General features: G+C 36.1%; 2 protein-coding genes across 3 annotated transcripts; both read left to right on the top strand.

Moving 5' to 3' along the window:
- Window positions 1–570: 570 nt before the first annotated feature.
- Window positions 571–2823, top strand: LOC128159501 (uncharacterized). Its single transcript, XM_052822619.1, has 2 exons — window positions 571–635; window positions 1774–2823. The coding sequence occupies exon 2, from the start codon at window positions 1785–1787 to the stop codon at window positions 2640–2642; it is 858 nt and encodes a 285-aa protein (XP_052678579.1). The 5' UTR covers window positions 571–635; window positions 1774–1784; the 3' UTR covers window positions 2643–2823.
- Window positions 2824–5439: 2616 nt separating this feature from the next.
- LOC128159497 (uncharacterized) lies at window positions 5440–7531 on the top strand. Of its 2 annotated transcripts, none has more exons than XM_052822614.1 (2): window positions 5440–5690; window positions 6279–7531. In XM_052822614.1, exon 2 carries the CDS (start codon window positions 6317–6319, stop codon window positions 7355–7357), a length of 1041 nt encoding a protein of 346 aa, XP_052678574.1. In that variant the 5' UTR covers window positions 5440–5690; window positions 6279–6316; the 3' UTR covers window positions 7358–7531. The 2 variants fall into 2 exon arrangements, with proteins under 2 accessions (XP_052678574.1, XP_052678573.1); XM_052822613.1 differs by having other exon boundaries at window positions 5441–5681.
- Window positions 7532–24541: the final 17010 nt, after the last annotated feature.

Below are 24541 nucleotides of genomic sequence, written 5' to 3'. Positions count from 1 at the left end.
TCACTTAGATTAATTTAACTGTATTGAAAATAAGGATAATGGCGGCAGTATAGAGTGCATTGGTTACTAATTCATTTAGCATGTGTTTACCAGGAAAAAAAATCATCAAGTACATGTATGCTTTTGAAAAATGTAATTTGAATTATTTGCAAATAAAAACACCGACGGATAACAACTAAAAAACCCAACCACCCCTTATAAATACACGTATTTCATGTTTAATCAATGAAAATAAACATGCAACACGGTGAATAATGTGGTTTGTCTTAAAAGACAATTTTTAAAACCACTGTAGAATCATCTGTTAACTTAAATTATTACGGTAACATTTTAATGTTTGTTTTTTTAATTTAAAAACACCTGATTAAAATGTTATGTAACTATTTACATGTATCCATTAACGACAACATCGACTTTTAAAATACGGTATAGGCTAACGTTAGTAGTAGTAAAGCACTGTTTACAAACAAATACGACAGCCACACGTTTTTTTAAATGATCGACTTGCCTCGGTCTATTTAATTCCATACGTGATCAAAAAAGAATTTTCTACATGCACCTGAAAGCTGAAAGAGAAAAACCGGGCCATTTGGAGCGAGTATTTGCATGAAATGGTAATTGTTGCTTAGCCTCAGGTTTGTCATTTACAATAATATACACATTTGTAGTTTTAAGAGACGTGTGTTATATATATATGTGTGTGTTTGTGATTTATTAATGCTTCTTTTTAACAATCAATGTTTATACTATCTGCATAGAAACACATAATACCAATAAAACGACATTATAATGTCTTAATAAGGGAGTTAATGCATCCAAGATTGTCACATGTCTATATTATCAATTTGTTATTTAGCTATAACGAATTCAATAATTTGATCTGTGCATTGATCTTTGGGGAAGGGGGGGGGGGGGGGGTCCTGAACTCCCCCCCCCCCCCCCTTGGATTTGCAATGTTATAAATTTTAAAATTATAACAAAAAATGTTCCAGCACCTACTTCCTTTCTACAAAATTATCTACCCATGACATAGTACTTAATGTTGGTACATAATACCCATACCTGTAAGATCTATTATATTAACTATGATATGATATATTATACACACTATATATGCATAAAAGTATTATAGGGGCATGGGCTCGATTTTGTCAAAAAGCATTTTTCAGTTTTTAACGTCTACAAAACTTCAGTAAAGCTTTTCTAACAGTCAACAAAAATTATTTTTCAGTCGTCGTGTTTAAAGCGAGACATAGATCTTACAATTCTCTGTTATGTAAACAAAGCTTAGATCATGTTTCTGTTTACATTCTGAATGTTGAAGGGAAAGTTCCTGTTTTTTAACTAAAAAATGGGATAAACATTAGAAACTGTCTATGTCTGCTTCAACAAATTAGAAGATAGAAAAATTCAGCTTGAAAAAGAACTTTTTCTGGTATATTGAGACAATGTAAACAAAAACAGGGCACGAATAATGTTAATGTTTCAAAGAATTGTGAACTCCGTTTATTATTATAACTCTATGAATGGCATCCAAATTTTAGATGAACATTAGTAATGCATCTCTAAAGCATTGTAAACAATAAAAATACAAAAATAAAATTTGACCAAAATCGTGACCATGCCCCTTTAAGTTTTGGGCAAAGATTTGATTTTTTTACCATTTTCTTTGTTGAAAAAACTTAAGTTAGGGTGGACCTCCCTGGGAAAAAAGATTGAGCCTCGCCGTATGACATATCTTTATACTAACATCAGCATTTTCTATAATAACAGAAACACGTGCAATGGATTCTTCTGGCGATGAGTCCCCTCCCCCGGACAGACCGCTCATTGATGTACCACTGATCATCACTGAGTTTAAGACAGAGTTCGGACAGTTTGTACTACGCAGTGTGTCCTGTCTGAGTGATGAAGTGTTATGGACGTGCGGCGATGAGAAAATCATGAGACTGTACAACCTCAGTGGGGAACTAGTGAAGTCAGTATATACCAAGTCGGAAAGCTCTCCAGGGGACATAGCAGCAACAAGGAGTGGAGATCTAGTTTATACTGATGACAGTGATAATACTGTTAACAAAGTGAAGAATACACAAATACAGACAGTGATCAGACTACATGGATGGAGTCCCCGCAATATCTGTAGTACCTCCTCTGGGGACCTCCTGGTTGTTATGGACAATGGTGACGGAAAACCATCAAAAGTTGTACGTTACTCTGACTCCACAGAGAAACAAAGTATCCAGTACGATGACAAAGGACGACCTCTCTATTCATCTGGACCTTTCATTAAATACATCAGTGAGAACAGGAACCAAGATATATGTGTGTCAGACTTTGGTGCTCATGCAGTAGTGGTGGTCAATCAGGCCGGGAAACTCCGGTTTTCCTACACTGGTCCTCCCTCCACTACCAAGGGATCATTCTATCCTTGCGGCATCACAACAGACAGCCAGGGTCGGATCCTGACAGCAGACCGTGACAACCACCGTATCCACATCCTGGATCAAGATGGACAGTTCCTCCGCTACATTGACAATTGCCATTTACAGCGTCCATGGGGTTTATGTGTGGACACCAGAGACCACCTCTTTGTGGCTCAGTGGATCACAGGTAACGTGAAGAAAATACAATATTACTTGTGAACAATTTGTGTAAGATTGAATTACATGTATCATATGTAAGCAGTGTATTTAAATTATATATCTTATATAATTTACATCATTTCTTTAGGGTGTAGATATATCTATAATGTGTGTGTTTTGGATATGTAAACTGATTGTGTTGTATATATAAATAAAGTAAATTAAATGTTTTGAATTGTAATGTGTAGTTCATTGCATATTTGCGCTCTCTGGAGGCTCTATATTATACATGTATATATGCATTTGCTAAATTTGTATGAAGAGGGACCATGTACTCTTATGAAAAGAAATGTTGAAACGTCAAGCGTTTGTATATATTGGGTTATCTTCTAAGATTTTTTTGTAACATTTTAATAAAAGAGACTACTTGCAATTTTTAACTAACCTGTAAAATTATTTTGCATTAAATCTTGCATATACTTCCTTATTATGTAAAGTATTTGTTTGCATAAATGTACAATCTTGTGGCTATTCGGGAGATTTAGAGTGGTAGATAGATAGTTGAATTGAAAATACTTCTGTACTTAATGATATGTAGCTAATGCATATAACTAAAATTGTTGACAAAACATTTTTGATACAAACCTCTAAATAATCTTTCGATCCTCCACGTGGTTTAATATTGGAAATCTCAAAATAAATCCTATTGTTTTTGTTGTGGGTTGGTTTAACACACCAACGTCCGAGGTCAAGATTTTATTTTCTGTATGAAATGGCACTATACATGCCCTGGAAAAAAATTAAAAAGAATTTTGATTTTATTTATTTTAGGAACATCAATATAGCTAGTTATAACTGTCAGCTGTCAACTTACAGAGAATTTCATATAATTAAAATTACGATTCATTTTTAGCCGGGCTCTGCTGAAAGCAAAGTACTGACTGTAGGCAGGCAAATCGCCAATGTTACTATATGAATATAAATTGCACAACTTCAAAAGTAAACAAAAAACAAACAGCGTCAAAGTAAAAGCTTCCGCTATGCGAAATAGTTACACAAAGAGTGACGACGTTTTGTCAAAAGTGTTGGCATTTTGTTTCTTTCTTTTAATTTTTAGAGAATTGTCTATCTTTTTTAGTTTTCTTATTAATAACGTGTTTTAAAAACAAGACTAAGCATTTTGGGCAGATGCAAAGCGCATGAATTTTCATGAACTACTTTACTTCGCGTTGAAGAAATAGGGATTGGATATATGATTCTTGTTGCAAAATTCAAGGCAACAACTGTTGATCTTTTCTTCTACTAGACAGACATATTTTTGTTAATAGTCGCTTACAAAATTTGGTCGCTCTCTGACGCTTTTTCGATATTAAAAGCATGAGAGAGAGAGAGAGAAAGAGAGAAGGAGAGAGAGAGATTTTGAGAGAGATTTTCAGTCTTTACTACACAATATGCATAAAGACACCAAAAGAGCCCGGCTTTCAGTACTTCAGTACTTTGATATTCTATAGGAGTTATCTTTCTGTTAAATATTCTGGGTATTCAATATCAGTACTCTGTAAATAAATCTGATTTCAAATACCTGGTCCTTTATTGCTACATCGTACGGCATGTATTTTAAATTGTTTAAAGCCACAACTCTCAGCTTAATTAAGTACAAGTACAAACATTATATGAAGTGTTGTCTAATCGATGGCTTTCTTGTAATTAAAAAAATAAAAAGTAAACAAATTTAACGCTTTGAATATCTGCGGTGGCTTCTCGTTAAATCAATGTTCATACGACTAACAAAGATCTAAATGAGGTATACCTCGGGTATGAAATACATCAGTGATAACAGGAACATATATATTTGTGTGTTACGCACCCTGAAAAAAACTTACAGGAATCAAATAAAACAAAACTGATCATTTAACAAAGCAGTCAATAACAAAACTTAAGATTATAAATAAACAGATAATTTAACACAAAAAACGAAAAAGGTAAGAAATGAACGAAACAAAATAAATGAATATAAGTAATGTCTTTATTGGTACATCTATTCATCTTCGTCCACTGCACGTTATGTACGGGTGGGATTCATCGATGCTGTTTGTTACAGTTTCATGTTTGTCACATGTTGCACGGAAACAGTAAATTTTATAGTGTTGTATGGTATAATTGATATTGTCTTCGGGGGTCTGGTATTACGTTACTGGCTGCAAAATGCTTTTGGAAATGTTTTCTAATAGAACTGAACATCTATTAGTTTTCACAATATACAGGATACAGGGCTCACTTCTTTGTCATGTTAACAAGTACCGTGTCCTTTTTTTGTTTACAAAGGCTCAATGTACGAGTAAGAAATCTTTTTACAAGCTGATTTGTCTATCTTCATATTCATTTTAAGTATAAATAAACAGTTCCTAACGTTTAAGGAGGGTGTGCGGACATCTTGAACATTTGAGAATAAGAATTTGTAAACATTTCTTGAACTGGCATGTTTTTGCCCGAAATTGGCCAAACATGTTGCCCAAAGATATAAAAGCAATAAATATGCGGTCCTACATGTCATTTTGTTTGAAATGTATGCATACAAGAAAGAGCAATTGCCTTACAATCACTTAGAATACCTATCGTACTTGCGCAGCTAAAGACTTATTTGGAAGATTTAAAAATCTGAAGAAAAAAATATGAAGGGGTCTTATTGGCGTCCCCTTAACAACCATCAAAGAATGATTCCTTATTACATGTACTTAAATTTATATACTTTTGATCAATTGTACGATTAATTATTTGAATATAAAAAAGCAAACCCCGCTTGCGCCCCAATTATACGTCATTTGAATTTATTGAACTGTATACCGGTAGGACAAAATCGATACGTAGTGTTATTACAGACAAAGACAAGAAAAAAATGTAAATATGATAACAAATACGATAACAACGACTTTACAGATACTATATAGACTAACCTAGGTATCACTATAACAATGTATAGATAACATCAATGGATGCAAAATATCATCTGATCGACACGGTCTGTTATTTCATCATGTGATCAACAGGAAGAGATAGCCGGGTCCTTATGAGCGAGTGGCCATGTTCAACCAGCTAAGGGTTTGTCATGTACAATTATACGTTTATGTATTTGTAATCATCAAAGTTATGTATGTATTTCTTTGTGTTTGTAAATTACTATTTCATAATACGAAGTCAATATTACTCGACGTTTATACAGTCTGCTTACATAATGCATTGACAAGGAAGAAACTATTATATTAATGATTGTCACATGTCGATATTTATGCTTTAATGTACTTATTAGTTCGTTCTGTGCATGACCACGCATGGATCCTAGGGACGGGGAGGGGATCCTGAACTACCTCTCGAATTTGCAAACTTGTACATATTCAATTAATTACAAAAAGACCTTGTCCCATGCCCTATCCTCTACCTCTAAAAATCCTTCGACCCATGACATTGTTTGCTAGAATACAAATGCATGTAACACAATTTAAAAGTACATGTCGTGACACCTCACTCTTTTCTTGTACTGGTCAATTTTGAAACCATTAAGGCGGAAAGTTTAAAAATATAGGCCTCGAATCTCCAAGAAAAACGAAATTATCCCAAGGACCCCTCAACTGGATTCGTGCACATCTGGATAGTTACAATTATTCTTTTTAAAAAATTATGTTCGAATATTTTTTTCAGAGTTATTATTCCATGAAGTAAATATACAGTTTCTGACCATGGACCAGCGTTGGGCACAAGATGTGTTACGGTGTCATCTCTGTGAGACCCCTAGCCCTCTTATGATTTGTGACGTTTGCCACATACACCTGTGTAAAGCATGTGTAGGGGAACATCTTGCAGACCTTACCACAGATCACATAGTTGCACCAATAACAAACCACACATTGGATTCTTCTGATGCTGAGTCCTCTCAACCAAACAGACCGCTCATCGATGTACCACATATAGTTACAACTATAAACACCGAATATGGATATTATAAACTACGTAATGTGTCATGCCAGTGTGATAAAGAGATTTGGACGTGTGGCGAGGACAAAATAATGAGACTCTACAACCACCGCAAGGAACTAATGAGGATAATCCAAAGCAAATCAGGGAACAATCCAGCGGACATAGCAGTGACAAGGAGTGGGGATTTAGTTTATACTGATTACAATGATAGAACCGTGAACATAGTGAAAAATACACAGATACAGACAGTGATCAGAGTACAGGGATTGAGACCTTGCGGTGTCTGTAATACCTCCTCTGGTGACCTCTTGGTTGTCATTGACAGTGATCACGATGATGAACAAACAAAGGTTGTGCGTTACTCTTGCTCCAAAGAGAAACAAATCATTCAATACGATAAAAAAGGACAACCTCTCTATTCGTCAAGTGGTACCTGTAAATACATCATGATCAGTGAGAACAGGAACCTAGATATCTGTATGTCTGACAGTAGCGCTCGTGCAGTAGTGGTGGTCAATCAGGCCGGGAAACTCCGGTTTACCTACACTGGTCCTCCCTCTACTACCAAGGGATCATTTGAACCATTGGGCATCACAACAGACAGCCAGGGTCGGATCCTGATAACAGATTTAAACCTGAACAAACGCTGTATCCACATCCTGGATCAAGATGGGAAGTTTCTCCGCTTCATTGAAAACTGTGATTTACAGTGGCCATGGGGTTTATGTGTGGACTCCAAAGACAACCTCTATGTTGCTGAATTAAGATTAGGTAACCTGAAGAAAATACAATATTGTATGTAAACAAATTTTGTAAGATTGAATGTAAGTGATGAATATATTATGAGTTTTATGGTTCATTATAGAGAATGACTCTCCGGGAGTAGAGAGCGCTCTACACTACATGTATATGTGTGATTACTAAATTAATTTAATGGAAGAACCATCTACCCTAATTAAAGAAATGTTGGAATATCAAGTGCTTGCATTTATTTGGGTTTTATTAGACTGTTATATCTATTAAAAGAGAAACGTTTGTAAATTAGAAATATCGGGTGAAAGTTCAAGAGCAAACAGATTACTATTCCTGTAACAGAACGAAAAACATAGTGTGCAGTGCAGAAAGGCCGAGTATTTTAAAGAGTATTGAATCGTCTGAGGAGACACATAGTTAAAGGGCAAAAGAGCATTGCATTAACAGCTAAGTATCAATTTATTTTTTTAAATGTTGCCTTAATTATTCATACCAGAATGTACAATTATTGTCTGACGTCATCTTCTCCAAAGCAGTGCAAACAATGGGAGCAAGCAATATCAAGATTTTTCACAAAAAGGTTAACCGATGCATATTCAAAGCTGTCATTAATTCATAAAAGTATTCGGTCGCCATATTAATTAGTTTCGACCATTCCTCAATTGCCACTGGGGTGTATATACCGGTCGAGAAAGTTACGATCTGCTGCTTTCCAGTCGAGGCAATCAGGTTACACGGACTTCTATATGAGTGAACATCGTAATAAAATGTTTGTAGAAAAAGAATGAAGGAAACTACAATCAATAGAACATAAATAATTTTTACTCTTTGAAAAAATGTTCACGGTATCCGTATATTTTGCACAAATTGCATACACATCGAACACGCTTGTCGTTCATACGGTATTCAAATCGTCTGCATCTTTTTTAAGGACCCCCGCAGCATTACATCCAACATAGTGGATTAATGATTGTAAATCCTAGAAAGTAACATCGTAACGTCGTTTCCGTTGGTTTTTACAAAAACGTCTCTAAAACTAATGCCGTCTTTGACATTGCTCGATTTGCTAGAGTGTGTTGTTTAAGCATGTGCGATGTTGTTACATAGACAGGAAAACGCTCTACAATTATCGAGGATTTCGGAAATATTGGAGCCTGGATTTCAGTATGTCTTACTTCGTCGTTGATCGGATATTCCTTACCAGTGCAGTAGTTGTATTATTTTTGTTCAAAACGCGTTTCTATAAGTCTTTTTGTCCAATGTAACGTGTTCGGGTAAAAAAAATATCTGAATGCAGTGAAGCATGAATAGTACTATCGGCCTTATAAAGGGGATGTGTAGCAATAAGCAGAACAAAAGAAATCGACAACTCATATGGCGATAGTCGGAGATAAAAGGGAAATGATGCGTATTTATGAACTGATGTCAGCTCTGAAATCAGATCTTGATGAAATGAATTCAAAACACTTGGATGTCCTAAATACACAGAAAAATGAAATCGTGCGCACCATTTCTGATATCACACAGATCATTGCTGTTCTGTAAATGTTGCTGAACTCCAGTGACACTAACTTGTCTCTGCCTAACAATTCAGAAACGCTGAATTTAGAAGATTGCCTCCTAAACTCACTGTTCATTTACCGAGTTTGACTCCTCAGATAATCAATAAAGAACAACTTTGTCAACAGTTTGGTTTTCTCTCATCGTTATTTATCAAAATAAAAGAACGTTACTACACATGGATTCTCCCGCTTCTGAGTCCTTTCCCCCGGACAAACCGTCAAAGATTTAATAGTGCACTGCACAGTGTGGCTTGTATGTGAGATGAGGATATTTTGACGTGCGGTGAGGACAAAATTATGAGGTCCTACAATCGCCTGAAAAACCGAGTGAAGTCAATCAAAACTAAGACCGGAAACGATTCATTGAAAATTGCAGTGACAAGGAGTGAGGATATCACTTGTGCTGATTTCTAGGATAAAGCTGTGAACAAAGTGAAGAATACACAGATACAAACAGAGGTCAAACTACGAGGCTGGATACCCCTCTATGTCTGTTGTACTTCCTCTGGTGACCTCCTGGTTGCCGTAATTAGAAATGATGATAAACAAACAAAAGTTGTGCTTTACTCTGAAAAACATATTATTCAGTACCATGACAATGGACGACCTCTCTATTCATCTAGTGGATGCATCAGTGAAAACAGAAACCTAGATATCTGTGTGTCAGACTATGGAGCCGATGCAGTAGTTGTGATCAATCAGGCTGGGAAATTACAGTTTACCTACAATGGTTCTCCCTCTAATAAAAAAAAAGGATAATTAAGTTCATGCGGCGTCACAACAGTGTAGGCACAACAGACAGTCAGAGTCGGATATTGACGGCCGACGGTAACAACTACTGTATCCACATCCTGAATGAGGACTGAAAGTTCCTCCACTTTATTGACAATTGTAATATACAAGGTCCACCGGGTGTATGTGTGGACACAAGAGACAACCTGTTTGTGGCTGAATACATCACATGCAAAGCGAAGAAAACATAAAAATACAAGTAAACAAACTGTGTAATTTTGAATTTCATGTACCTGTATTTAAATGTGTAAAAGTTTAATTTTTTTTTAAAAAAATCAAATATCACAGAAGAGGAGAGGAGTGATCCACAAGAGCATGTAAACCAAGTTAGATAAAATGTCATGAATTTTGAGGTGTGGTTCATTTAAATTTTGGAAGCTCTTTATATCACATACATTTCTTTACAGAAGCAGATAGCTCTATTATTCAATGTAATTATTTTAACCAATTAACAAGGAAGAGAACCATAAAATTACAGAGTTAAATGGAATAAAACGTTTAACTTTCGAATTTTTTTTAAAACAATAATGTCTGTACAAAAGAAAAGTTCAAATTTTTTAAGGGCTATATATTGTGTCATCTAAACCTTAAATATGAAATTGGAAAATTGAGAGATGTGTTGCTATCAGAAGCTATTCTTATCATAAACATATCGGTAAATGATTTGAATGGAAACACTTTTTTAATGAATAACCTCAAGAGCTAAATTACTGTAAACGTACTCCATTTAGTTGTGTAATTTATCTAGCTCTTTTGGCGGAATTCGTCTTCCGCTAAATCAAGTGCATCGCTAAATGACATGCATAAAATAAAATTTAATAAAAATAGTCACATTAAGAAATACGCTAATTCAAATTCACGCCAACATGTTCAAAAACCAATTTCCGCCAAATATCGTACACGCCAAATACGTTTACAGTAATTTAAATTTCTTTTATGCGTTTAATATATCATGACTTGTATGTTTGGGTTCGTTTGTTTGAATATGCTATATTGTAGAATGAAAAAAGCAAAGAAATAATTAATTTTAACACTGTCTGAAATGTCAAGTGGCTGGTATATGTTATTCGACTTATATTTGTAACTTTTGAATACAAAGAACTTCTAGTTAAACATGACTTTTCGGTAGAAAGAGTTTATATATATCATATTTTGCATATTCGTCCCGCTTGAGTAGGTGTATATCGTTTGTTTTTATAAATGAACCAATCATTTGCCCTTTGGCTCTCATTATGAAAATATACATTGGTGATTCTTTAAAAAAAATCAGACATCTGAGAAGTTTCGGCATATAAAAAAACCATTTAATTTAATTTAAGATATTTACATTTTCCAGTGTCTTTGCCTTTAATACCACTACGTATCGATTTTATACTATATAACCCATAATACAAATGACGCCAAATCGAGGCGCCAGCGGGGTTTGCTTATTTATTTATAGAATCATTCATTATTACGAGTGTGGGATAGTGAAATTCCACCGAGGGGACAAGATTCATAGTCTAGGACGAGGCTTTGCCGAGTCCTAGACCGTGAATCTTGGTCCCGAGTTGGAATTTCACTATCTCACACGAGTAAATAATGAATGATTATTTTTCTCGCATTATTTTACATTAAAAAACCACGTCTGACAACTTTCTGTCATGACGTTCAAAAGATTACTTTCGGTTTATCCCTCCGCGTGCTTCAAATAGTGCAAGTAAAAATAAGAGCATCCGACAGTTTCATTAATAAAAATATAATAAATTGTAATTAACGAAGCAAAACAATTTCTTAATGAATAATCTCAATCAATCATTTTGCATTTCCATACAGCAGAAAACTTTTGTTTACGTTTTAAAGCGGCGTAGTAATACACAATGTAAGACAGAAAAATCTCACACTGCTGTCTCACACTGGACAAACCGATCTCACACCAGTGATAATGCGAGAAAATAAAATATTTAATCGTACGATGGCTTAAAATTATATAAATATATATAATAAGGGATCATCTTTTGGGCTTTATTGGATTTGATCACGCCCCGACCGACATTATCAACTCATAATACTAAAAGAATGATTCCTTATTCCTTATTTAATTACAGTCATTTGATTTTATACATTTGATTGTCATCTTAAGGCGTTTTAAGCAAAGAAAGTTTGTGGTCTGTTATAAATATAGGTAATAAGGAACCATTCTTTGAATATTATGAGGTGAAATTTTTGGTCGGGGCGAGGTCAAATCCAATGAGATAGATTTGACCACGTCCCGACCAAAATACTCAAAGAATGATACCTTTTTTTTTTTAATTCTTAACTTATTCCGCCAGAAAACTTGTCCATATCATTTCATATGACAATAATATATTTCGTTTCAAAACATATCATCAATTGTACACTGACTGAACGTGATTACGTCATTTGTCTCCTGTATACATTGTACAACCTTTTCGTGTATAACTGATGTTAATAACTATATATGAATTATACATGGAATTGAATAACTTCTTAGAGAAATTGAAATCTCATACTTGTAAACGAAAGTGTCCATTACAAAAGGGTGTGTCATTACACATGATGCCGAATGAAGGTCATTATATGAAGGTCACGTTACTGGTGAATAATAAATCTTTCAATCACTGCCTGGTTGGAAAGGAATCTGATGCCCAAAGTGAAAGCGTGCCATGACCCAATAGACAAAACTATTGATGGTGTGATTATTTTCAAAGCATTATGATTTTGATACAATAAAGTGTATATGGTGAATATTGATTATTTTAACGAGGATGTTTGGACGTGTTCATTTTATATCATCCTTCCTGTATCTTTAGTTAGATAAAAGAGATGTTGCTTAATTACAGTTTTTAAGTCTATAACTATATATACATTGTACATTTGTTAGGGGAATAATCATTTCTGAACAGAATGGAATCGTTTTCCACAGAATTAGGATATCAATAATAATTATTATTTTAAACTGAGGTGTGTATGCATAAACCAAATTAATGACATCCTAGCCTTCTTAAAACTTTAATTTAAGGGGAATAAATGTTAATTACAAAGACTGCCTGCTGTACAGTGTACAGTTCGAAGATTGTAAAAAGACAACAACAAAAATCTTATATTCATGGCTTCATTCCAAATTTGACCTTTGGTTGGCATACTACGGTATTTGCATTTGGTAGTGCCTATATATGACTAAATGATTTCTGCTCATGTAAAGTACTAGTAATAAAAGTTACCACTGCCCCAACCAGTACACCCCCTGCAACTGCAAAGTAAATAATGCAAAGGACTAAAAAAAATTGAACTTAAATATTTAATCAATCGAAACGATTTGTATGTCATACAATTTATCTTAAATGGATGTATGGACCAAGAGATTGTAAACTCTACTCACCCAATCATTTAAAGGCCGAACATTTTAAGGTTCAAGTTCACGTTCAGTTTATTCACTCAGACCAAATAATTTGGTACAAGAGGAACATATATATAATACATACAAATACAAATCGTCAGAGGTACAGACAAACAGGTACATTTTCATACAGGGAAAAAATATAAATAAAAAAGAACAGACTATAGAATCACTACTTATGTTAGATTTTAGTATAAAGGATCATAATAGGAAAACAACTAAGAGGAGCAGACAGCATCAAAAATTTTTGAAATAAATACACATAATTTTCTTAGCGATTTACAATTGCAATTAGTCATGAGTTCAGAAAACTTAAAAAAATTTGGTCTTTTCCAATATTTTGTGTTTATGTATTTTTTCCTTATTTCTTCTAGTGCCGAACATTCTAAAATATAATGAAATTCATCTCCAATAAGACCTTTATTACACAAAAGACATAACCTCTCATTCAAAGGAATGTTATACCATCTGCCTGTCTCTACAGGAAAACGATGGTTTGATGTACGAAATTTAATGAATTTTTTTCTTGGTTTTACAGGTAAAATATCAAGATACTTCTCAAAGCCAAAATATGGTTTTAAAATTTTATACACTTGACCTCTGGAAGAACAATTTATATCATTTGACCATATTTGCATAAATTGGTCATTTTAATCTTTGGTTTACAGTAGCAGATAACCATTCTATATTGACAAAATTATGGTTCTGCCAGATATATTGTAGCCCGCACATGTTCAAAATTCTTTGAATACAATCAATCCATGGGCTTTTACAATCGCTATTAAAATGTTGTGAAAATAAATATCTGTACACTGTATATACAATTTTGTTCTCGGGGCTTATTAGCATTTCCCCCCAATATGTAATTATTCTTGTATAAACATTAATATACAACGGGTAGCGCCCTGTTTCTCCATATATCATAAAATTCGGTGTTGTGCTTCTTAAATTAAGTACTGTTTTCAAAAATTTCAGATGTACACGTTCAATAATATCTAGATTTTCAAAGCCCCAAATTTCGCAGCCGTACAATAAAACTGGTAAAAAAACCTTATCAAACAAATCAAATTGACAATTTACTGGTAAATTAAAATTTCTAATTTTTCTTATAACACCATACATAGCCTTTTGAGCCTGTTCACACAAATGCTTTCTTGCTTTAATAAATGAACCAGTTCTCGACAGAACGATACCCAGGTATTTGAATTCTTTAACATTTTCAATAACTTCTCCTTTATAATAAAAAAGCTTTTTCGATGTTGGACCTTTGGAGAAAACCATTATTTTTGTTTTATTAACATTGACATTAAGTTTCCATTGAGTACAATAACTATAAAATTCGTTGAGGGCGTTTTGAAGGTCTTCTGTCGATTCCGCCATTATGACGGTATCGTCAGCGTAAAATAAAATAAGTAGTTTCAAATGTAATAATAACTCGTTTTCGATTTCATTACTAATGCTTTGTAAACCTACAATATTTTTTTCCAAAAGAAAGTTTTCTAAGTCATTAATGTACAAAGAAAATAAGAAAGGGGAAAGGTTTTCTCCTTGTCTAACACCTACATTACATTCAAAAAAATTAGAAGCAATATCATTTAATTTTACTAGTGACTTTATACCCATGTACATGTTTTTAATATATCTAAAGCATTTCCCGTTAATTCCATTCAAAATAAGTTTACTCCACAGGCCGGTCCTTTTACAAACATTTTACAAACGCCCCCTTTTTTACCTGTACAAACTTCAAAAAGATGCCGCTTGTCAATCACGTTTGAAACAATAGAACCCAGTTTGATTGACGTGATCGTCCGAGCGTGATCTGGCCAGGTCCGCGAATTTCTGTTTACTAGCAATTAACAAGTTTGATAGCTTCCGTCACGTATTAAAAGGGGGATTAAAAATTGAATTTTTAACATTACCAGTATTATATAACATTGTTTATGAAAAATTATTATTCAGTAATTGAAAATACGCAATTTAAATTTGAATCGTGTTGAATCCATGTGATCTAATAAATTCTACGAAGATGCATGAGCAGCTCCAAAGCACATACCATTTTCTTTTTTAAACACTCTTCTGAGCTACTAGAGCTGTATTTACTGGTAATACACGCGACTTAAACTTGTTGCACGATCATATGGTTTTCTTATACAATTATATTTATTAGAATTACCTTCCTATACAATGCCAAGGGCTGAACACAATGTACCGACTTACATTTTTAAAGCAGGATTAATTTACTGAATTTTTTTTTTTCAATTGTACTTTAAACACGTGTGCTTAGAGAAAATTCGGACGATGCAAAACATTTCTGTATAAAATCGCTTCGTATGGTCATTAGAACAATAACATATTCAAACTAAGACAAATTCTGACTAATTATTTATTTCCTGTGTATTAATTTGCTTCCTGTGTATAGTGATTAGCAGCGTTCACGACCGCAGGTAGACTGCAAGCCCCGGAGGCTTTCACACCTCTAGAAATTAAGCCCCGCCCTCACCTGAGATTTACCACCCGGTAAAAATGTTCGGCCTTTAAGCCGCATCCGTATATCGCTATAATTACACACAGGACATAGAGACTAGTGACGGTTATAATGCGGACCCTGTCTGTCCCAGTACACCGTGATGTTGTGGATATAACACGGACACTATCTGTCTCAGTATATCATGATGTTGTGGGTATAACACGGACACTGTCTGTCCCAGTACACCGTATTGTTGTGGATATAACACGGACACTATCTGTCTCAGTACACCGCGATGTTGTGGATATAACACGGACACGGTCTGTCCCAGTACGCCGTGATGTGGATATAACACGGACACTGTCTGTCAAAAAACACTGTGATGTTGTAGATATATATAACACGGACACGGTCTGCCTAATTACATCGTGATGTTGTGGATAAAACACGGACACTATCTGTCTCAGTATATCGTGATGTTGTGGGTATAACACGGACACGGTCTGTCCCAGTAAGCCGTGTGTGGATATAACAGGGACACTGTCTGTCCCAGTACACCGTGATGTTGTTGATAAAACACGGACACGGTCTGTCCCAGTACACCGTGATGTTGTTGATAAAACACGGACACTGTCTGTCCAATTACACTCTAATGTTGTGGATATAACACGGACACGGTCTCTCTCAGTATACCGTAATGTTGTGAATATAACACGGACACTATCTGTCCCAGTACACCGTGTTGTTGTGGATATAACACGGACGCTATCTGTCCCAGTTCATCGTGATGTTGTTGATATAAAACGGACACTATCTGTCCCAGTACATCGTGATGTTGTGGATATAACACGTACACTGTCTGTCCCAGTACATCGTAATGTTGTGGATATAACACGTACACTGTCTGTCCCAGTACACCGTGATGTTGTGGATATAACACGGACACTATCTGTCTCAGTATATCATGATGTTGTGGGTATAACACGGACACGGTCTGTCCCAGTACACCGTATTGTTGTGGATATATCACGGACACTGCCTGTCCCTGTACACCGTGATGTTGTAGATATTACACGGACACGGTCTGTCCCAGTACACCATGATGTTGTGGATATAACACGGACATTGTCTGTCCCAGCACACCGAGATGTTGTGGATATAACACGGACACTGTCTGTCCCAGTACACCGTGATGTTGTGGATATAACACGGACACTGTCATAGTACACCGTGTTGTTGTTGATATAACACGGACACTGTCTGTCCCAGTACACCGTGATGTTTTGGATATAACACGGACACTGTCTGTCCCAGTACACCGTGATATTGTGGATATAACACGGACACTGTCTGTCCCAGTACACCGTGATATTGTGGATATAACACGGACACTGTCTGTCCCAGTACACCATGATGTTGTGGATATAACACGGACACTATCTGTCCCAGTACACCGTGATGTTGTTGTGGATATAACACGGACACTGTCTGTCCCAGTACATCGTGATGTTGTGGATATAACAGGAACACTTTCAGTCCCAGTACACCGTGTTGTTGTGGATATAACAGGGACACTATCTGTCCCAGTACGCCGTGATGTTGTGGATATAACACGGACACTGTCTGTCCCAGTACACCTTGATGTTGTTGTGGATATAACACGGACACTGTCTGTCCCAGTACACTGTGATGTTAAGGATATAACACGGGTACTGTCTGTCTGTCCCAGTGCACCGTGATGTTGTGGATATAACACGGACACTCTCTGCCCCGGTTCACCGTGATGTTGTGGTTATAACATGGACACTCTCTGTCCCGGTACACAGTGATGTTGTGCTCACTTAGCAGTCGTCGGTATAGTACCAGCGGTGGGGGCGGGGACAACGATACAACATACCCCCGAAAAACAAAGCCCAACTGTGACATCAATGAAAATGACGTACTGTTGCAGAACAAGCGGGTTTTGTATAAATATCCGAAATGTAATTAACGTAAAATTGTCAATAATTTAAAAATAGGTGACACATTTTTTTAATTGATAACATCAGGCCTCGACCATAACGATCACCTCACAACACTCCAACAATGATCTTTCCTTATTACTTAATTATTTAATGCGATCTTTTCCGATGGATAATCTTCATTCATTGATTGATTTTTGTAATGTGGATTAACATGAATAAAAAACATAGAAACTATTTTTAAAGTTTAAAATCATGGAACTGAACTTCTTTCTCTTTGACTCATTTTTGGGGACTTGATTTTTGGAGTTGATTTATTTTAATGAAATTCTGTTTATTATTATAATATTATCTAATATATGTATTGTATCATTTTATAATCAGTCCCACCGGCAGTGACATAGACCTGTTATTCATCAAATCATAACATGTATTCAAATTATATGGCAATAAGGCCAATGTTTCTTTGTGGGTGACAACAAATCGTTCCGGCAGATTAGATATTCAATAATGCTATCTTTCGGCAATTCCTTGGTTTTTCTTGAAGTAGATCCTCGCATTCTCTATTTATAGAAGTCTACCGCCCAAAACCGTCAAAATGTGTCCTAACTCAAAATTGAATCATTTGAAGCACGTTTTATAATGGAATGTGAATTTTCCTATAAAAGACAATATTGTTGAATATTGGATAGGGTTGCCAGCATGTTCGACCTGCGGTATTTAGCCTATCTGCCTGAGCACAAGTCAAAGCAATTGCAAAAATATTTATAGAGAAACTGAATTATTTTTAAAAACTTCTTGAAAATTATTCAAAAAGCTTTAATTTTAAATCAAATAGTGATTATTATTGAGAAATTGTCTATTTTGTCTATCGTTAATGCAAAAAAAGTCATGGAAGAAAAGGGGGGTGAATACTGACCCCCCCCCCCCTCTCCCCACCCCTTCTTTTAAAAATATGTTTTATGTCTGTTTTTCTACAGTTTTGAATATTATTCTTCTCAAGAAATTCTTGATACAACAACTTTGATAAGTAAGATACCTTAGATAAACTGAATTCTATGAAGGTAAAATAAGTAGACAAGAAGTGAAAATGTAACCATGCAGTAGTTATTTGTTTACAAACATAAGCTTGTTTCTGTGAATAATTGTCTTTTTTCCGATCAATTTGCAGATGGTTTTTTTACGCTTCTTTTGTTTCAGAATTAATATTATAACCAGTAAATGTATGGGTGAATCGGGATAATTAAAAACTATAGATTAGAATGTTTGTGTTGCATCTCAGGTGCGCATGAAAGACTCTTCAATTATAATCGGGATCGTAATGCATAAAATTGTTGGTGTCTGCTACAAATGAGGTGCAGAAGGATAAAACGTACGCTCAACTAGGACCTTGGGTCACCCGAAAATAGTTCTCCAAAATGAGTGTATTAATGAGCACTTATGGAACTCTTTTACAAGTGAAGATAAGAATGTAAATCTACTTTCTTTTTTTCTATATCCATAGGGAGACCACAGGTCACCTTACGTCCTAAAACAATGTCGTAATCATTTTGTCAATCAATACGGAAACAAAAGTTACCTAACATCTGCCTAGTGTCAGTTTTACAATATTGAGATTCGTCAGAAGTGATCCACTGTAGGGACCAGGGGTCACCTAATGTGTAATATCAATGGAGAGATGTCATCCGGTCATCTTATGACAATTTACAAGATAAATATTTACTGGAAGTCAGTCATTTTAGAGAGACCAGGGGTTAAATTAAGTGGAATGTTCGTTTGAGACCAGAGGTTACCGTAGGTCCTAAATATGAAGAGAGAAAAAATAATTTTGGTAATTAATAGAGTAGGTGTCACTTTAAGTGAAATATTCATAATATGCCTTGAGGTCATATTATATTAGGTCCTATGAATTCTATTAATCTATAGGGAAATAAGAGGTCCAGGCACGTAGCATCGGGGAAGGGGGGCTGCCCCCCCCCCAGTCCCCCCAGTCCCCCATGGATTAGGATTTTGAAGACTTTGGGGAACTGTTTTTTTTTTTTTTGCTTATCAAGAGTTTTAAGATTTTTTGGATGACTCTGCCCCCCCCCCCCCTCCCCACTTTCAAAAACGATGCTACGTGCCTAGAGATTTATAGATTTTTAAGGATACAGATTCACCAAAAGCCACTCACTGTAGAGAAACAAGTGATCATTATAAAAACGATATCAATAGAGATCACCTTAGGTCCTGAATCAAGTGTTGCTATAAGTTTGGTAATATATTGGAAGACCAAGTTCACCTCGGGTCCTAAATCAATGAAATGATAACCTTATTAATCTATATAGGAAGACCATTGATCACATTAAATGAAATATCCAAAAAAAAGGCCAGAGGCCTGACCTTTATGCATTTTTGAAGATAGAGATTAATTCACCAGAAGCAACTGTAGGGAGACTAGTGGTCACCTTACTTCGAACACCAATAAAGAGAACAGAGGTTACCTTAGGTAACCAATTAAATAATTTTGTTAATCTAAAGGGAACCATTTATAATGACACCAGAGTTCATCTTTGGTCCTAGATCACTGAAGTAATAATTTTTTGGTAATCTTTAGGGAGACCGGAGGTCACATATTAAGGAGGTTCGATGATCGTGACCATTTTTATATTATATTAATCTCCTTTATAATAAAATTCTACAAAAAGATATAGTTTATAGCTTAAAACATAATTTCTAAAATTTAAGGTAGATCTGATGCTTTAAAGTTCACCACCAAACTCTATCTTTAAAAAAATGTGTAAAGGATGCTGCACCAGAAGGCATCCACTGTAGAGAATCCAGGGGTCACTTTAAATAGATTATCCAAAGGAAGACCAGAGGTCACTATAGGTCCGTTATCAATGTTGTTATAATTTTAATAATTTATAAGAAGACCAGGCATCACATTTTGTCATTTTTGAAGATGGAGGTTCACCAGAAGTCAGCCATTGTAAGGAGCCTAGAGGTCACCTTTGGTATTAAATCAATCAAATAAAAATGTTGTTCACCTATAGGGAGATCGGAGTTCATCTTATGTCATTTTACAAGATTTTACAAGTGGAGAGCTTCAACATAATTCAGCCACTGTAGGAAGACAAGGGGTCCTCTTAGGTGGAATATCCATTAGGAGACCAGAGGTAACCTTAGGTCTTTAACCAATAAAATAATTTTGTTAGTCTAAAGAGTATGGGTCACTTTAAGTAAACTATTCAAAATTACACCAGAGGCGATCTTAAGTCCTAGATCAATGAAGTAATAATTTGTGAATCTATAGAGAGACCAAAGGTCACCTTAATGTAGTTTTGAAGATGGATATTCACCAAAAGTCAATCACTGTAAGAAGGCTAAATATCAAATTACATTCACAAGGAGACTAGAGGTCAACGTGGGTCTGAAATCAATGGAGTAATAATTTTTATCTTTAGGGAGACCAGAGGTCACCGTATGTCATTTTATAGTATGGAGAGTCACCGGTCATTTGATGCATTTTGCAAATTGGAGATTAATCAGTCTTCATCCATTCATTGACTACCTGGTGTTACCTCAGATTATTTTACAAGATGGAGATTCACTAAGGTTATTCACTGTAGGATAACCATAGAACACCTTAGGTAAAAAAAGAATAAGTGACGTCACCAATGGTTTTAGATTGATGTTGTAATTCTTTGAGTCAATATTGAGACCAGATTTAATAAATATTTTAAAATACAAGGTGAAGATTTACGAAAGCCAGAGGTTACCTTATATTGGCATGGTCACGATTTTGGTCAAAAATCACCTTTCCTATTTTAATATTTACAATGCTTTAGTAAGGCATTCTTAAAAAGCAACCGAAATTTGAGTGTAATTTGTTGAATTGTGAACACTGTAGGGTGTATGTCATTTTACACAATGAATAAATGAAATATGCCTAGGGGGACCAGAGGTAACGTAAGTTTTTTTTTTTTAACACTGTTGTATTATTTTCTATATATCAATACGGAGATCTCGGGTCACCTTATGTCATATAACAAGATGGAGAGTCACCAGTAATCCACTGCAGGGTGCCCACAGGTCACCTTATAACATTTTACACAATGCAGAGTCACCAACCGGTCAACCACTGTAGGGTGACCAGGGGTTCCCGTATGTCATTTTACACAATGAATAAATGAAATATGCCTAGGGGGAACAGAGGTAACCTAAGTTTTTTTTTTATCACTGTTGTATTAATTCTTTATATCAATACGGTGATCTCAAATCACCTTATGTCATATTACAGGATGGAGAGGTACCAGTTATCCACTGCAGGGTGCCCACAGGTCACCTTATATCATATTACACAACGGAGAGTCACCGGTCAACCACTGTAGGGTGACCTGGGGTCCCCGTTTGTCATTTTACACAATGAAGAATTGAAATATGCCTAGGGGGACCAGAGGTAACCTAAGTTTTTTTTTTTATCACTGTTGTATGATTTCTTTATATCAATACGGAGATCTCGGGTCATCTTATGTCATATAACAGGATGGAGAGTCAACAATAATCCACTGCAGGGTGCCCACAGGTCGCCTTATATCATTTTACAAAATGCAGAGTCACTCACCGGTCAACCACTGTAGGGTGACCTTGGGTCCCCGTATGTCATTTTACACAATGAATAAATGAAATATGCCTAGGGGGGCCAAAGGTAACCTAAGTTTTTTTTTTTATCACTGTTGTATTAATTCTTTATATCAATACGGAGATCTCGGGTCATCTTATGTCATATAACAGGATGGAGAGTCACCAGTAATCCACTGCAGGGTGCCCACAGGTCGCCTTATATCATTTTACACAATGCAAAGTCACTCACCGGTCAACTACTGTAGGGTGACCTGGGGTCCCCGTATGTCATTTTACACAATGAATAAATGAAATATGCCTAGGGGGGTCAAAGGTAACCTAAGTTTTTTTTTATCACTGTTGTATTAATTCTTTATATCAATACGGAGATCTCGGGTCACCTTATGTCATATTACAGGATGGAGAGTCACCAGTTACATCGTGTATCCACTGCAGGGTGCCCACAGGTCACCTTATATCATTTTACACAATGAAGAGTCACCGGTCAACCACTGTAGGGTGACCTGGGGTCCCCGTTTGTCATTTTACACAATGAATAAATGAAATATCCTAGGGGGACCAGAGGTAACCTTAGTTTTTTTTATCACTGTTGTATTAATTCTTTATATCAATACGGAGATCTCGGGTCATCTTATGTCATATAACAGGATGGAGAGTCACCAGTTATCCACTGCAGGGTGCCCACAGGTCGCCTTATATCATTTTACACAATGCAGAGTCAGTCACCGGTCAACTACTGTAGGGTGACCTGGGGTCCCCGTATGTCATTTTACACAATGAATAAATGAAATATGCCTAGGGGGACCAGAGGTAACGTAAGTTTTTTTTAACACTGTTGTATTATTTTCTATATATCAATACGGAGATCTCGGGTCACCTTATGTCATATTACAAGATGGAGAGTCACCAGTAATCCACTGCAGAGTGCCCACAGGTCACCTTATATCATTTTACACAATGCAGAGTCACTCACCGTTCAACCACTGTAGGGTGACCTGGGGTCCCCGTATGTCATTTTACACAATGAATAATTGAAATATGCCTAGGGGGACCAGAGGTAACCTTAGTTTTTTTTATCACTGTTGTATTAATTCTTTATATCAATACGGAGATCTCGGGTCATCTTATGTCATATTACAGGATGGAGAATCACCAGTTATGCACTTCAAGGTGCCCACAGGGTACCTTATATCATTTTACACAATGGAGAGTCACCGGTCAACAACTGTAGGGTGACCAGGGGTCCCCGTATGTCATTTTACACAATGAATAATTGAAATATGCCTAGGGGACCAGAGGTAACCTAAGTTTTTTTTATCACTGTTGTATTAATTCTTTATATCAATACGGAGACCTCGGGTCACCTTTTGTCATATTACAGGATGGAGAGTCACCAGTTATCCACTGCAGGATGCCCACAGGCCACCTTATAACATTTTACACAATGGAGAGTCACCGGTCAACCACTGTAGGGTGACCTGGGGTCCCCGTATGTCATTTTACACAATGAATAATTGAAATATGCCTAGGGGGACCAGAGGTAACCTTAGTTTTTTTTATCACTGTTGTATTAATTCTTTATATCAATACGGAGATCTCGGGTCATCTTATGTCATATTACAGGATGGAGAGTCACCAGTTATGCACTGCATGGTGCCCACAGGTCACTTTATATCATTTTACACAATGTAGAGTCACTCACAGGTCAACCACTGTAGGGTGATTTTGGGTCCCCGTATGTCATTTTACACAATGAATAAATGAAATATGCCTAGGGGGACCAGAGGTAACCTAAGTTTTTTTTATCACTGTTGTATTAATTCTTTATATCAATACGGAGATCTCGGGTCATCTTATGTCATATTACAGGATGGAGAATCACCAGTTATCCACTGCAGGGTGCCCACAGGTCACCTTATATCATTTTACACAATGGAGAGTCACCGGTCAACCACTGTAGGGTGACCTGGGGTCCCCGTATGTCATTTTACGCAATGGAGAGTCACCAATCATCCCACAGAGGATGACCGATGACTCTCCATCGTGTAAAATGACATAAGGCGACCCCTGTTCAGCCTACAGTGGATGACCAGTGTGTCTCTATCGTGTGAAATGACATAAGGTGACCTCTGGTCACCCTGCAGTGGATGACCGGTGACTCTCCATTGTGTGAAATTACATAGATGCCCCGTGGGCACCCTTCATTGGATGATCGGTGACTCTGCATCGTGTTAAATGACATATGGATACCCCTGGTCACCCTGCAGTGGACAGCCGGTGACTCTCCAAAGTGTTAAATGACAAAGTGACTCCTGGCCACCCTGCAGAGGATAACCGATGACTCTCCATTGTGTAAAATAATATAACGTGACCCCTGGTCATCCTACAGTGAATGACCGGTGACTCACCATCATGTAAAATGATAT

Source organism: Crassostrea angulata, chromosome 8, assembly GCF_025612915.1.
Source record: "Crassostrea angulata isolate pt1a10 chromosome 8, ASM2561291v2, whole genome shotgun sequence".
In the NCBI taxonomy this organism is placed as follows: Eukaryota; Metazoa; Mollusca; class Bivalvia; order Ostreida; family Ostreidae; genus Magallana; species Magallana angulata.
Note: the sequence above shows the minus strand (reverse complement) of the source record. Positions and strands in the feature narration are given on the sequence as shown.

What these genes read in the sequence shown, in the direction of transcription:
- LOC128159501 (XM_052822619.1), top strand. Translation starts at nt 1,785, where the DNA reads ATGGATTCTTCTGGCGATGAGTCCCCTCCCCCGGACAGACCGCTCATT.
- LOC128159497 (XM_052822614.1), top strand. Translation starts at nt 6,317, where the DNA reads ATGGACCAGCGTTGGGCACAAGATGTGTTACGGTGTCATCTCTGTGAG.